General features: G+C 38.5%; 1 protein-coding gene across 1 annotated transcript in view; it reads right to left on the bottom strand.

Moving 5' to 3' along the window:
• Window positions 1-646: 646 nt before the first annotated feature.
• ARHGEF10 (Rho guanine nucleotide exchange factor (GEF) 10) overlaps window positions 647-15,949 on the bottom strand; it is a gene marked incomplete at its 3' end in the record, with an annotated part of 65,747 nt that continues 50,444 nt past the window's right edge. Inside the window, exons 18-23 of the mRNA XM_010189473.1 lie at window positions 10,251-10,366; window positions 8,468-8,595; window positions 7,896-7,996; window positions 6,032-6,153; window positions 2,103-2,189; window positions 647-870 (exon numbers count right to left, since the gene is read on the bottom strand). Of these exons, the coding sequence (XP_010187775.1) occupies window positions 647-870; window positions 2,103-2,189; window positions 6,032-6,153; window positions 7,896-7,996; window positions 8,468-8,595; window positions 10,251-10,366 (778 nt within the window). The remainder of the gene's footprint in view (window positions 871-2,102; window positions 2,190-6,031; window positions 6,154-7,895; window positions 7,997-8,467; window positions 8,596-10,250; window positions 10,367-15,949) is intronic.

Genomic DNA, 15,949 nt, shown 5'->3' with positions numbered 1-15,949 from the left:
CCTAACGTTCTGTGATTCTGTGATTTTCCTTGGAGAATATTTTTTCTTTCATTTACACCAGTTAGAAGCCCCTTCAAAAATTATGTTATAGCTAGTGAAGGTGTAAGTATGTAACTGCAAGATCTGTCTGCTTACTGACCTAAAAGTTTAGCAAGTGTAGCTTTGTTCTTCAATATAAATCAACTGATGACTCAGTAAGGTCATCAGTTCAAACAGAGCAAAATAATTTCTGGCAATAGAAGACAGCAATATTATTTATTCGCATGACAAATCCTGCACAATATCAAAGTGTGGAAGGTTAATGGGTTCCTCATTTAACACTTTATCATTCTGAAAATTTTCCAATACCTAAAGATTATGTTGTAACATTACAAAAGTAATATTTCTGTTTTACAGACATGACGTATGATGAATTAATTCTCTTTCAAAGATACATACTATTTTAATTTCAAATATTACATAGTATATTTTAAAATCACGTGAAGTGTATTTTTGCCTTGATTTAGGTAGAAAGGAGAAGATCATTGGGTATTTATGGATAATTTTTTAAAAAGTAAACTTTTCCTTGGAAGTATCACACAATTTTAGTATAGAATACTAAACAGAATTAATAAAGCATTCACAGAACACTAGAAATGAGAATCACCTTCCTTCTTCCATGCCAAGGCAAATAGTAGGCACATTAGAAGCTTTTGCAAGAACATTCTCAGAGTCGAGAGCCTTATTTCGCTCTTTCAGTTTCTCCTCCTCTGGTATGTAGACCATGCAGAGAATCCGTGATTCCACATTGAAGCACTCAATAACCTTGGGGCCGGAGCTTTGAAATGAGACTATTGCAATCTGGCCCATTTGATTAGTACAACTGCCAATCTGAATTGGAAAGAGGAAAGAAGACAGAAGACCAAGACTCATACCTGCCTCCAGGAAGATCAGCATGAACAAGAATGCATGACTGGACAGTTATCTGAAGACTGCATCTCAAATTATATGGGTGAATATGAGTTTTCATACATTAAGACATAAACAAGAAAATAATTCATCACAATTACAATAGATTTCAAAACATATACACACAAAACCCTCATATATATGAGCAGTGTTGTAAGTTGTCTCAGATTCTCTTAAAATAGATAAAATATCAGAGGTCTGCCCTTTATACAGAAAAAGCCCTACAAATAGATGCTCTGTCCCAACAGAAAGAGGGATTATTAATATAAACCCTTTTGTAAACTTGCTGATACAGAATTTTAAACTCTTCTCTGATCCAGAAGTATCATCAATATGTCCACAAATCTGTACATTTTAGGGATCTGAGAAGAGTTAAAAACCTGCCTGCCCAAGCAGCAATAAATGTTTTTGCATAGTAACTCGTTATGTTTATGTGAAATGAAAAAAATATAGCAAAGAGAAAGAAAGAACAGTTTGCTGAAATAGAAAGACTTCATTGGCATACATTTGAGTGCTTACAAAGAGCAAAGACAAAAAGAAATTATATGGGTCACCTTAAAAAAGATTGAAAAATGCCATTTCTAACTTCTACTTTTAATTCACAAGGGTTCCCTTAAAATTCCAGTACCGTAGTAACAAGAAAAGCTACTGAAATAATTAGGTTTTCTTTCTTAAAAAAAAGTGTTGGCTATCTTACTTTGACTGCTGGAATATCTGCACATTTATGGTCATAATAATATGCCAGAATAGTGCTTTTTTCCTATGAACAGGCTTAAACAGATTATTTATGTCTAAAGTATGTTTTAAAATATGGGAACAGACAATAGGACAGTGTGAGCTCATATGGATTTTAGCAGTTTTCATTATAAATTAGGACATAATTCACTTCTGAATGTGCTCAGCATTTTGGAATTTGTTCTCTGTTGCACTAATAAATCACACACACAAGTGACACCCTACAGAGAACAGCGAGATAACACAGGCAAAATTACTAGCTACCCTTCAGTCTGTCCTAAAACAAACACATAAAAAAAAAAGGGGAGAAAAATCCAACTCTAAATTTATTTCAGATTCATATGTCGCTGAGAGTCACAGAAAACAATACAAAGAAAAAGGAGACAACCTCCATCTTAGCTTTTAAAGATTACGCTTACCCAAAGAAAACCATGTTCCATGGCACAGGAGTCTGACTCCGTTTCACCAGACAGGTATGGTTCAGGATTATAAGCAGCACATTCAACCTTCACACAAATGAAAAGAGAGCAGTTACCACATTAAAAAGGTATATCTGTTTCTGCCTAATTTAGTCTGCAATTAACTCAGGCATTTAAGGATATCAAAGAACCAGAGAAAGCAAGAAGTCAGTTTAGTCCATCCAGCTTCCCATGGGCAGGGGCAGCTGTACTTGTGTTGCTCTTGACACATTTTTTATTCCTTATCTACTCTTAAAAGCCAAAGACTAAAATTCTCCAGCTTATCTGCTCAAATGCTTCATGACCTTTAAGTTTTTCCAAATATCCAAACTAATGTTGTAATGTCTTGCAGTAATTGTTACTCTTTCATGTCTCATTTCAGCCACATCTCAGTCCCTTCTGCAGTATATTTTTACATGTAAGGCTGATGTATGTCATGACACTGCCCGAATCTCCTCTTTAGAGTCTAAATTAACTTTATAACTTAATTACATTTTAAATATTCCCTATACTCTGCTCTTATGAGACCCCCACCTGGAGTACTGCGTCCAATTCTGGGTCCCCCAACATAAGGAGAGCATCGAGCTGTGGGAGCAGGTCCAGAGGAGGGCCATGAAGATGATCAAGGGCTGGAGCACCTCCCCTGTGAAGACCAACTGAGAGAGTTGGGGCTGTTCAGCCTGGAGAAGAGAAGGCTCCGGGGAGACCTTATTGTGACCTTCCAGTTCCTACAGGAAAGCTGGGGAGGGACTTTTTACATGGGAAGGTAGTGACAGAGGCTGAGTGGTTTTAAACTGGAAGAGGGTAGGTTTAGATTACATAATAGGAAAAAACTCTTTACTATGAGGGTGGTGAGACCCTGGATCAGGTTGCCCAGGGGAGTTGTGGATGTGTCCTCTCTGGTAGTTTTCAAGGCCAGGTCGGACAGGGCTTTGGGCAACCTGGTCTAGTGGGAGGTGTCCCTGTCCATGGCAGGGGGGTTGGACTGGATGATCTTTAAGGTTCCTTCCAACTCAAACCATTCTATGATTCTAAATGTTTTGGGGTTTTTTTTTAATTTTTGTTTATTATCACTTTTCCAACTGGCATCTCTCCAGCAGATATATCAGCTCCATATATTTGAGAATGCAGAACTTTCTCAACTGAACATGTTGTTCTAGCAGAGCTGTTAGCAGCACTACACCATGACTACCTCTTCTGAAGCCTTTTTGTACCTTTTATTTCCTGTTCATACCAATATTACATTCTTAATCAATTCTTGGCTTGCCGGTCTATTAGAAGGTACTTTTATAGACTTTCGGATCAACCACCACTTCAGTCTGTGGTTGTGAAGCTCTTTATTTCTGCCTGAGCATACCATGTGTCTGTCCTACTGACTGCCACCCTCCCCCCCAAGATAGTTTATGCAGGTACTTTACTCACTTTGAATGGTAATGCTATCATCCATAATACTGCTACTCTCTCCCAACTTCATGTAATCATGTTATTGTCAGTAAATTAATAACCATACTCATGATTTTATTATGCAGACCATTTAAGAAAAACTGGAAAGCTACACTAGGCTCAAGATCTATATTTGAGCCCATCCCAGCTCTGAAAATAATTCAAACACCAATGCTCTGAAAACAGGCATTTTTATGCGCAATCATGGATTTATGTTTTCCCTTATTTCCCTAATGTCCATGGCAGAGGTTCCTAAAGTTTATGTAAATACGTTAAAATATATACAAGAAATTCATAGCCATGAAAAGAATAAAAAGGTTCCTGATGAGATGTGATACTACATTTTTAGACAAGATTCTTCATACTAGTGTTCTTGTCCCAGACATCAATGTCATTGCAACTATGTTGCAGCATGAGAGATAATTTGGTTAACATTAATACAGACAACTCCACCATAAACTGTCAATGTCACCTCCCAACAGTGAATAATAAAAAAAAAATAAATATGAGGAGGTAAGTCACTGTAACAGTAAAAGATGGAAACCAAGAGATGTGAAGAAGAAAAGAAAAGGAAAAAAAAACCCATCCATGCCAGTCTTAGCATGTCTTATTTAACACATACTAAAACTATCTACTTGTAGTGGTGATTTACAGTAGTTGTGACAGCTAAATCCATCACTAGTGAAAGAAAAGACAGCCTACACGCTGGCTATTTCTGAGGGTGCTTGTTACATCTCTCTGTTACTTTGCGTCTTAGTCAGAACCAGTGATGTTTTTACAGAGTTAAACCCTGGTAGTTTGGCTCTCAACCTTGACAGAAGCCCTTTGCCTGGGGTGTGAACTTGCTCTGATGGAAGAAGTAGTTACAGGTTTTTTTACTGGGCAGCTTGAGCAGCACGCAGAGAGATAACATGCAGCATCAGCCAAGCAAAGAGTCTCTTCATGCACCCCACGCAGTGGCGTGACACCAAAACAGCAGCTGAGGCTGCAGAAAACCACCAATAAGTCTTAGATCATCTTTTCCAGTAATACTAAGGACTTAGGAGCATCAGGCATGCCAGCTGGGCTCACACCCACACAAAAACTGAGAAAGTTGACCTGGAGGCTCAGGTAAACACTGCCACATGCTGTCTTGTGCTGAGGTGACCAAGGCAAAGGCCATCACTCAAGCGTACAGGCAACAGACTTGACTTTCCTTTCAAAACAAACAGATTCTGTTGTCATTTGGTCACAGGACTTGAGCCTGGGTCTTCAAAGCCCAGGTATGGATCTACAGGACTTAGAAATGCATAGGCTCTAAGGAAACAAATATTTTAAGTTTCTGCAAAAAATTAAATTAGCTTGGTGATTTCACTAAGTAGTGACTTTAGAAAGTATCCAATGCAGGCAAAGCTGAGTGTTTAATAAGGATACCTGTGGTTGTATGTAAGATCAAAGACTTTCAGTAGACTTTGGCTGCTGTAAACCGCAGCTTTGCTCTGAAAACCACTATCAGAGGACTGGCTTGATTTAACACTGTTACACATTTCAAATGCATTTCCAGCTAGCAATTATCTTCCCCCAACATCCAGGCCTATATACTCACACTTGAACGGAAGCTGTCAGCTGAGCTTCCCTCCTATGTAGACTATCCTAGCAACAAAGATCTGCATGCTTACTGCTTTAAGCAGTACCTATGCGATGATGTTAATTTAACATTGGGATTTGGGTCACACACAATTTTATTTCCACTAGTGTTTTTGCGTATGTTTAACTGACTGATAGTCAGCAAGAAATCCTGCTGATACCTAGGAAAAAATCGTATCCAGCACACTTCCCTTGCATCTGTTGGTCTGGATATGCTGTACTTATTTTCATCATTAAAGCCAGTGGCCAATATGACTTCAAATACATTATTTTAGGAAATGAGCCATTATACAATTTCTGTATCACTGTTCAGAACAGAACTACATTTTATATAAAAGTCTTTAACACTGAGTTTTAAACATTATTTTAAAACTAGTGTTCTCTGTGTGCTAATGAAAATCGGAAATTTGAGGAAGATTCAACATAGCTACACCAGTACAAGATAGCTATCATGGAGATCAAACTCCTGCACTTCGTAAGCTGAAGAATACTTTGGAGACTCAAACAAACACTTGGAAACCTCAAGACCAATTAAAAACTCCCAGCAGTTCTGTTTTCATTACGTGATGAACTAATACCTGAAAGTAAATGTCATACTCTATAAAATTAAGCACTATGTTCCTCAGTGCCTCAAAGATTGCAGTTGTTTTTACCTTCCTGTGACCCTCTTGGACCTTCCATTGCTATTGGTCTTACACCAAGGTAGTAACTCAAAAGAACTAATAGATGTGAACTAACAGACGAATTTACAATATGGTATTCTTCAGCAGTTACATCATACAAGAAAAGCAATTGTAATTTCATATAACGATTCTGTTCACCTTAAACTCCTGTTGCTTGGCCATCATCACTGGCACGTGTCTAACAAGAAGAGGATGTTTCTCCTTTTTAATTTGATTTCCATCGTCTTCGACACAGAACCAACCTAACAGGTTATCCTCCACTGTAATGGAAAGAACAAACAACAAACATCCCATGATACTTCCACTGAATAATCACTTCCACCTCTCTACAGGAAAATAAAATAATTCTGTTACAATTGGTTAATATTGATCACGCTGTTCTTATGCCATGTATTCTAAAATGATAACTTAAAACTATGAGCAAAAAATTCAATATAGTAGATTACATACATAATGATAATGTTAAGAAAGAATACCATACACTAGCAAAATAAGGATGTTGTCTTAATAACCTTGTCAGTAGATTATTAAAAAAGGAAAAGGCATATCAAACCTCTCCTCAGGCTCAAGGAAATCTGTTTTGCCAATAGCATTTCTCTGCCTGTATAAGTGATATCACTACCAACTACTAATCATCATTGAGCTGTGGGAGCGGATTCAGAGGAGGGCCACGAAGATGATCAGAGGGCTGGAGCACCCCCCCTACAAAGATAGACTGAGAGAGTTGGGGCTGTCAGCCTGGAGAAGAGAAGGCTCTGGGGGGACTTTATTGCAGCCTTCCAGTTCCTGAAGGTGTCCTACAGGAAAGCTGGGGAGGGACTTTTTACAAGGGAAGGTAGTGACAGAGTCTGAATGGTTTTAAACTGGAAGAGAGTAGGTTTAGACTAGATATCAGAAAGAAATTCTTTACTGTGAGGGTGGTGAGACACTGGCACAGGTTGCCCAGGGAAGTTGTGGATGCTCCCTCCCTGGAAGTGTTCAAGGCCAGGTTGGACAGGGCTTTGGGCAACCTGGTCTGGTGGGAGGGGTTCCTACCCATGGCAGAGGGGTTGGACTGGATGATCCTTCAAGGTCCTTTCCAACCTAAACCATTCTGTGATTCTATGATCATAATTTTAAGGACCCTCCTCCCAGAATGATGGAGACATCCATTCTTTCTTCTTTTGTTTTTATTATTTTGCCTACCTTCAGTGAGATATCATAAAAGCACTCCATTTTGAGGATGTGCTGGTGAAACTTGTTTTCTAGCAAGTACAGATCCTCAGTGTTTCTCAATTTAGGCATTCAAAATCCCTGGTATCTTTGGAAACCTATACCCTCTGTGCAAAGACAGAAGACTAATAACATCGCACATTCTTTATTGCTCCCACTTAGATGAGGTTTGTTTGTGATAATCCCTCCAGTGAAGACTGCAGATCTATGTTAAAAGAACCTCACCCCTCAAAATTGATTTATACATATCCAACATTAGAAATACTGCATTATACTAAAACTACACTCATAAGTTGTTTGGACTCAATGATCTTGAAGGTCTTTTCCAACTGAAACCATTCTATGATTCTTAGATTTTTCATGCTCAGAAAGCTAAACAAATGAACCCATAGCTTTACTAATCTTCTAGCTAAAATCATTCTGAGCTAAAGCTGAGAATCTGAGCCTGAAGTTCAAAGTTTAAGAAGTTCATAAGATATGAAGAAATAAGTTTATAATGGACTTCCTGTCTGTTCTGCAGTGTATCTTATTCTTGTTGATTTAGGTATGAGTTAAGAATGATTATCAGAGACTTTATTAAAACACTGTAGAAATTATATTCCTCAACAATGAAAACTCCATAATGTCATTACTTTGTAGTGATACACAATCACTGCTATTTACTGTAATTTTAACATCTGCAGATAGATTTTCACAAAAAAATAAATTTCTAAAAAATAAAAATAAAAAATAACACTGTACATGGAGAGCTATCTTAATGTTATAGGAAATTTAAGTAACTAAGAATTACCAAGGGCCAGTTTAGCCATTTGTAAATTGTTGATCCAAGACTGTTTGATGGCAGGGGTAAATGTATTGAACACAGCTGTAAAGAAAGTTGGCCGCCCAGACCTGCAAGACAAAAAAAAGCCACTCTAAATGCATTGAGTATGAGACACAGTCAAGGATAGAGATGTTGAGCAAGATGAAATGTCACTATTTTCTAATACTTAGACAAAGACATAGCTCTGACATAAGCATGCAGGCTATGATATGCCATACACCCATCTTCTTACACTTCACATAAAATGGTATGAGAAGAACACCCTCCATGATGAAGTGATTTAGCAGTGGCTGCTCCCCATCAGCTGTCACTGCCACAGTTCCTCTCTTGCTGCTTCCATCCGGAATGTGGGGAGCAAAACTACAACACTGCCCTGGAACATACAAGTTCCCAGCACTGTGGCATGAGAGCAGAAGTCAGAGGGTAACTGAGAAGACAGAAGAGGGGGAAGAGCTACAGATTCCCAAATCCTCCCTGGTACATATTTGCCTAATATGTAAGCCCATTTAGAAAGTTTTGTAATCAAGATTACTACTGACTTGTCCTGTTTTCCTGGGAGTTGCAGCTGAATTCTACAGCGATCTGCCGCTCTGATTTCATCTTCTTTTTTCAAAATCAGTTTTTGTAAACCTGAGGTCCAGTCATGGGCTACAGATTGGTTTAAGTTCTGAAAAATTAAAAAAGCTAAGATTCAACATCAGCCTACTGGGCTGTTTCCAAGAGGCTAAGGTGATCTCTGGATAAAACAAACAATTCCTGGCTCCTAGACCTCATTCAGTCCACATTTTAATCACGGATAATTTAGCCATATCTGTAAACATAGTTCAAAAATAGCTGTGAGAAGTTTGCTAGCATATTTTATCTGATGATTTAATTTCACATTGCTCAGAGTTTGATGATACATAAATGAAATTCCCAAGCATTTGTCAGATTAAGGAATGTAATTTGCATCAGGTGTACACACAATCATTTTACTTAATTTCACTGAGTAGTTATACAGAATCCACAGATGCTGTTTCTAAAGAAAATCTCATTAAAACATCTACAAATCACACTGCCAGTATGTTCCTGTTCAAATCTTTGAGCCAAAATGTTTACAGAGCCATCAGGAAAGCTGTCTGCATGGCTGGAATCTGTTTAAGAAGGATGCTTAACCACTAACTCTCTGCAAACTGACTGTTTGATAACAGAGGGTTAAAGCACACCCGATTGACTCTTGCAGCATCAACAGTAGTGAGTATTCATACACAAAAGTACACTAACTTTCCACAGTCAGAATCTTATGAAAACTCAAGTCTTTTTCAAAAACAGAGAAGCTGAGCTCATTCCTCAACTAAACTGTTCTCATTATCTCACACATCTCTACCCGGAAACATTCACTGAATTTCAAGTTTTCAAAATGTAGTTGGGTCTGACTGGCAGTACAGGCAGAAAGGTTTAGTATGTGCTGATGGGTGAATGTCTTATGGTATCTGTGCTATACATATTCCCAATTATGCAGCTGAAATTCACTTTCAAACACTTGCAAAATTTTGTCCAAAAGCACTCTTTTTTTTTTTTAAAGTACATATTTTTGCAAAACATTGTTTTCTTTAATGCCCTTGTCTCTAAAGGTACGACAGCCCAAGAGGAACTCAGCTTTCATATACATATTCTCACACACACATATTTACAGCCTATGGTGGCAGAGAGGAGTTAAAAATTGTGCCTAAGATAAAAAAAATATATAAAATGAAAAGATCACTTTATTTGCCTTTTAAGTCTTAAGATTGTGGAGAACTCATTCTGAAATTCAGTGTTAAAGTACTATATGTTTCCCAGAATATAAACTAAATAGAAGGGATGTGAACAAAGGGAAAGCAAATTACTTCAAAAATTTCTCTGAAAATCCTTTTATATTTTTGTGATTAGCACTCAGTTTTAAGTAGAGCTCCCTCCAAAAACCAGGATTATGAGCTCAGATGGGCATCAAGAGCTTCCTCCAAACAATCATCCTCCTACTGCCTTGTCTAACTGTAAGAACCCAATTTCTTAAGATCAAAATGTAATTCTTTTTTCTATATAAGCTTATCAGCTACTGAGCAAATGCAGACACTTGTAGTACCCACCTACATGTAAAAGCAATAAAGAAAAACAAGATTAGAAAGACAACTGTAATCTACTTATTACGCTAAACAGCTGACAGTAAATTAATTACTAGAGGTAAAAATTATTACTCTCTGTAGAGAGAACTAAAGAATAGATTGCACAGATCCTAGAGAGAAGCAATTATGTTACTTTACAACAGGAATATATTTGAAAAAATACATTCAGCTTTATTACCTGATAGTTTCCTTTAAGGCTGCCTATTAATTGACTAATTTGACCAACTACATTCAAGTCATGCAAAAGGTTCTGCAGATCATGGTACAGTTGCCCTGGTCCCATATAGAGCTTGTCTAAAATGAATAAAAACATAAGGTTATATATAATAAAAAGATGCAATTCTCAGTTGAAGGAGGAAAGCATGACAAAGATAATAATATTAATATATATTGCTATTTCTTAACACTATGAAAATTAAGCTTATCAAAACTGGTGATGCTCTCTCTAGATAGTAAAAACAACTAATGCACTGATGTGCGGTTAGGCTAGGATCTTCGTTACTTCAGAAAATCAGAGTGGTTTATTTATACGTACGTCATTGATATTTTACTTTGGTGCTCCAGGTACTTTTAATTTCCCTGCAGATGGATAATTGTGAAATGCATCCCAGGAAATTATAGGTAGTAGTATGTTATCACATATTAGCTTTGAACGTGCAGGCGTTACCACAGGCATTTCCTTTTAGCTCACCTTATCATGGCCTTTTATAGTTACAATCAAGATTCAAGTTTGTTATCTAGTATGATGGAGAGCATTAGGTGTTGCTTTAATAAGCATGCACTAGGACTGTGTGCTTGGCACCTTAGTTTAAACATCCTTCCCGAAGGTTGCTTTTAGTCACGTCAAGAAGGAAAAAAAATTTATTTGCAACCTTCACTATGGTGGTTTAAAACTCAGAATCTGTTTAATCAATCACAAGACAGTTCTAGATCATATGTCCACATCCTAACTCTAACATGAGCTGGCAATTTCACCGAACCACTTGAAATTTTATTGCAATCATGGTTAAGTAAAAGAAGGATCTGCATTGAGATCAGCAACAAGTCTTAACAGCAGCAAAAATAGTTTTGCCTAACCATCAGTAAGTGCATATGTTTATAAAATAACACTAACTCAGGAAGATATCCTGATTGGTAGGATAAGCTGCCTATTTAAATTCACAAAGCTTACAAAGCCCCACTAATGCACTCTGACTCCCCAGACATGATGTCAGGAAGAGGACGGTTATACAGCTCTTGTGGAAAAACCCTACACTGACTGGTATAGAGTCAGCACAATTCTCTTTGGCCGACAGGAACCAGGCGGGATTAATTTTCCAGGAAATCCCTGCAGATTATTTAACTCAGGCAGTGCAACATCCGAACTACTGATCCTTCACCCTTACCACAACTTTGGAAGCTACTCTACAGGCAGCAAACTTCCCTGGAGCACAAGGATTTCAACTCTGCATTGGCAAGAACATGATCTAAATATAATGCTGGCTACCCACTCTGCAGACAGATTGGGTGCACAGACACGAGCCGTGAGCCATTGCCACTGTGTCTGGCTGCCAGGTCACATCCGTGCTGGACACAGCGCAGCTGCTGGCTGAGACACCGCTAGTACCTTTGCTCCCTAAATCTGCTACAGGGACACAACACAACAAAACAAACACAAAGCTAACAGAATAGCATAATCCAGAATAAACACGAAAAACAAACATGCACAAGACAATTCTTCTTAAATCATCACAGAACGGTTGGGGTTGGAAGGGACCTTAAAGATCATCCAGTCCAACGCCCCTGCCATGGGCAGGGACATCTCCCACCAGACCAGGTTGCCCAAAGCCCTGTCCAACTTGGCCTTGAACACTTCCAGGGAGGGGGCATCCACAACTTCCCTGGGCAACCTGTGCCAGTGTCCCACCACTCTCACAGTGGGACTCTCACAGAATTTCTTTCCTAATATCTAGTATAAATCTATCCCCTTCCAGTTTAAAATCATTATCAGTCATCCTATCGTTACACTCCCTGATAAAGAGTCCCAGCTTTCCCGTAGGCCCCCATTAAGTACTGGAAGGATGCTATAAGATCTCCCTGGAGCCTTCTCCAGGTTGAACAACCCTAACTCTCTCAACCTCTCTTCATAGGAGAGGCGCTCCAGCCCTCTGATCATCTTCATGGCCCTCCTCTGGACCCTCTCCAACAGGTCCATGTCCTTCTTATGTTGAGGGCTCTAAAGCTGGATGCAGTACTCCAAGTGAGGTCTCATGAGAGCAGAGTAGAGAGGGAGAAACACCTTCCTTGATCTGCTGTTCAAACTTCTTGTGACACAGCCCGGGACATGATTGCCTTTCTGTGCTGCAAGTGCACATCGTCAGCTCATGTTGAGCTTCTCGTAAACCAAATAATTCCTGTATTTTCAGTCACATATCAAAATAACTGTATTTTATAAACACATTTTTCTATTTGGAGCCATCATACATATCAAGGCCACTACTGGATGTTTTTCTTTAATGTAGTAGTTCACTATGTTAAGCTAGAAGTCTACCTTAAACCTTGAAGAATATAAAATTTCAAAACTCGAAGAAAATACTAAGGGTTACTTCATCTCTGAATTCATGCTTTCACTGCAGGAAAATGCAACATAAACCTGATATTACACATTCCTATAGAGTTTCAAATTATTCTCTTGCCTTTAAATCTCCTGGTAAATTGAATCAATGAAAGGATTTCTGTGTATTGCCCTTGAGCACTAAACAGGGGAATGACTCCACTTATTACTTTTTATCCAGCCAGAGAATAGATGCAAATTTCATCCACCTTTTTTTGCCTGTTCTGAATGTTAATTAAAAGAACAATCTACCCTTTCTTACCCTTCAAATCAAATCAGCCCATAAGAAAAGATCATTACATTCATTGTACACAGTGAAAAGAAATTACTGCAAAGTAGACTTAAGAGGAAGAGTTTTGAGATTACAGTCAGCAGAGTAAGCTTATAGATTTGTTTTAAAAAAAAAAGGCTTCTGGAACTGCAGACTACATACTTTCATTAAGCTGCATTTTCATTTTCTTCAATTAAAATATGTTAACAATCAACATCTGAAAGTTGTAAACACTTCTCTCCTTGTAACCCTCTTCTGCTAGCTTACACCTTTTTTCTTATTAACATCTACAATAATTATTATTTGTTAAGCACCAGATTCACCAGTCCCTAGACGGAAATTGTTGATTTTGATAGGGCTGCATGCAAAGAAAGGGGTGGGTCAGTGTTAATGTAAGTCTGGTGAAATCTAGCCAAAAGCTGTGACAATATGCTTTTTGCACTATAAGGAACAAAAATGAAATAATTCTTGCCCCAAGTTTCTGTAACAAAAAGATAACTTCTGCAAAACAAAATTTAGATTGATTAGAAGTAATTGACAGTTTAACTGAGTTTTTGGCATAAGTCCACTCACTGTCATTTATAAACTGCACTGCTAAGAAAACAAACTGCTGCACTGAAAAATGAACTACAAATATTTCTGAAATTTATCCTTGTGAGTTTTAACAAAGAGAAAATTTACAACTACAAGGCTGTGAAAAGCTGAAAGTTTATGAAGATTCCCTTGCAAAAGATGGATATTTTCATGCAAGAGAATTACATTATTTATAAGTTCTAAAAGCCAGGATCACTCTTTGCAGCTTCATAAAGACAGACATTTTATTACTGAAAGCAGGGTGGAAAATGGACACTAACCTGCAACAAAACAGCATGGACATAGGCAACTCTTAAATGCTGTAGGACTTTATGCCATAGTCTTCAACTGAGGTTATAAAGCTTTAACTGCTTACACAGATGGGCTTGCCCTGTGCAGTATCTACATCCACTGGGCCTGAAAAGAGCTGTCCTCTACAATCCTCCTCCTGGAGCTACAAAAGCTCTTACAAATATCCTTGTTGCAGCTTTGGCAGTAAGGCACAAATCTTGAATTTCATTCAGTAATTGTCACCTGAGTCTATTTTGCCTGCATGATGAATGTTTTATAAGCTTTTAATAAGTCAAAATAAAAAGGATGCTGTAGGAGTGTCAAAGCAAATAAACTAATCTGGCATCTGAAATTCTGTCACACAGAAAAAACAAGCAGAAATCATTTTAATCTTATTCATTAAAGACCACATTCTTAGCACGGAAAAGAAAGTCAAAAAGCAAATCAATAAATAATTAAAGAGAGCCTGCTTCCACCCTCTGATATTCTACAAGAGACAAATGGCCAAACTAAGAAGAAATTTTAATAGTCATTCAAGGACTAGATCAATAGCTACATCTAATATCATTCTTTCATGGAGAACCTTAGAGGGCACAAACTGGAACACAGAAAAATAAATGGGCTTCGGAGATCAGCAATGATGAACTCATCAGAAGAGAGCTCTCTGAGAACGGAGAACTTGGTTTGTGTCTGGATAACGATTTACAAGTTACAGCTGCACTGGCTCCTGTCAGGGTTATTCACATGGTCTTTTAAAATAGGACTCACTTCTCAGTAGTTAACAAAACGTTGACTACCAGTTGGTCCAGCTGAGAACTGCCTGACAGAGGGTTTTTACTGCATAGGAGGTGGTGGGGGTGTACACTGGTCTGTTCATCAGATGCGTTTCTCAGTTCACAGCCAAAGCCTGGCTGCTTCAGCCCACACGTGTTCCCTGACCATTCATTGTTGGCTCTTTTGGGGTGGGTGTTCACTCTTTCTTTTTTCCATAGAAAGCACTGAAAATCTCTTGGCTTCCCTCCAAAGCAGATACGTGGTTGGTTTCTTTTAGTACTTTGAAATGTTTCACAGATGATAAAGCCATTTCCTTCCCATTTCAAAGCCACCCTGCTAATTATCAAGCTCCAAAACAACTTATTTTTCCAACATGAACAAAAACCTCCATGAGTTTAGAGAAGGCTCTCCCCAGCTCTACACCTCCCACGTGTTATAGAAGATGCTGTGCCTTGGCAGGAAAGCAAGGCAGCGTGCTGTAACCAACAACCACAAATGTGCCTTCAGAGGCAACGTTTTTTGCATTCCATCTACAGATCAAGAGTGAAATCTTGGGCAAATGTAAGTGAGCAGGATTTTTTTCATCAGCTCCTCTGTTGCTAAGATTTTACCAGAGGAATTCGTGCCTCCCTGCAACAGGCAAGTTTATTGCCAACAACCACTAATTAATACAAAATACCCAGTTCCTTGCTCAGCGTTATTATGAAATACATTCAAGGTTAAAAAAAGCCCCACAGAACTGTCACTTGCTTTACAGGAAGGAAAGGAGGTTAAAATTTAAACTGATTTCTGCTGCTAAGTAAAATTGGGGTGGGAAGATTCTGCTTTTTACAACAATTGCTCCTTAGTTTAGATAATTTGAATATAATATTTGATATAATACTGAACACTTATTTCACCTGCTCATTTCCCTGTTCTACTCTCAGCACCGCAGCTTTAAATTCACCATTTTTGCCTGGCTTGAAGTAACTCTTACAATCGAAACAGAAGCAATTTTAGCCCATTCACATCCAGCCATTTTCAAAGCCTGCAGGGAAACTCGCTGGGTGTGGTTAAAGTCAGTTTAACTTGGCTCAGGCAAAGTTAGGATTTGGAAGGTTATGCATAAATACACACATCCAAGAGTGCTTGTGCTTGGGTGTGGGCAGAAGGGGAGAATAACTCCTCACCGTCATATTTAGAGGATCTCTGCTGTGCTCTGGGATCAGCAAGAGACAGGACCTGAATAAGACTCTCACCACACTGGAGTTTTTCCCTTTTCATGTGGCCACCTTTCCTCTGACAAGCGGGAGGCTTTTTCCTCCCTATTGCCCCCTCTCCACCCCACACAGACCCACCCCTGGCAGCAGTCAGCCTTGCCAGGGAGCACAGCCAG

The sequence above is a fragment of the Mesitornis unicolor genome, unplaced genomic scaffold, assembly GCF_000695765.1.
Source record: "Mesitornis unicolor isolate BGI_N332 unplaced genomic scaffold, ASM69576v1 scaffold1718, whole genome shotgun sequence".
Lineage (NCBI taxonomy): Eukaryota > Metazoa > Chordata > Aves > Mesitornithiformes > Mesitornithidae > Mesitornis > Mesitornis unicolor.
This window is presented reverse-complemented; position numbering and strand designations above follow the sequence as displayed.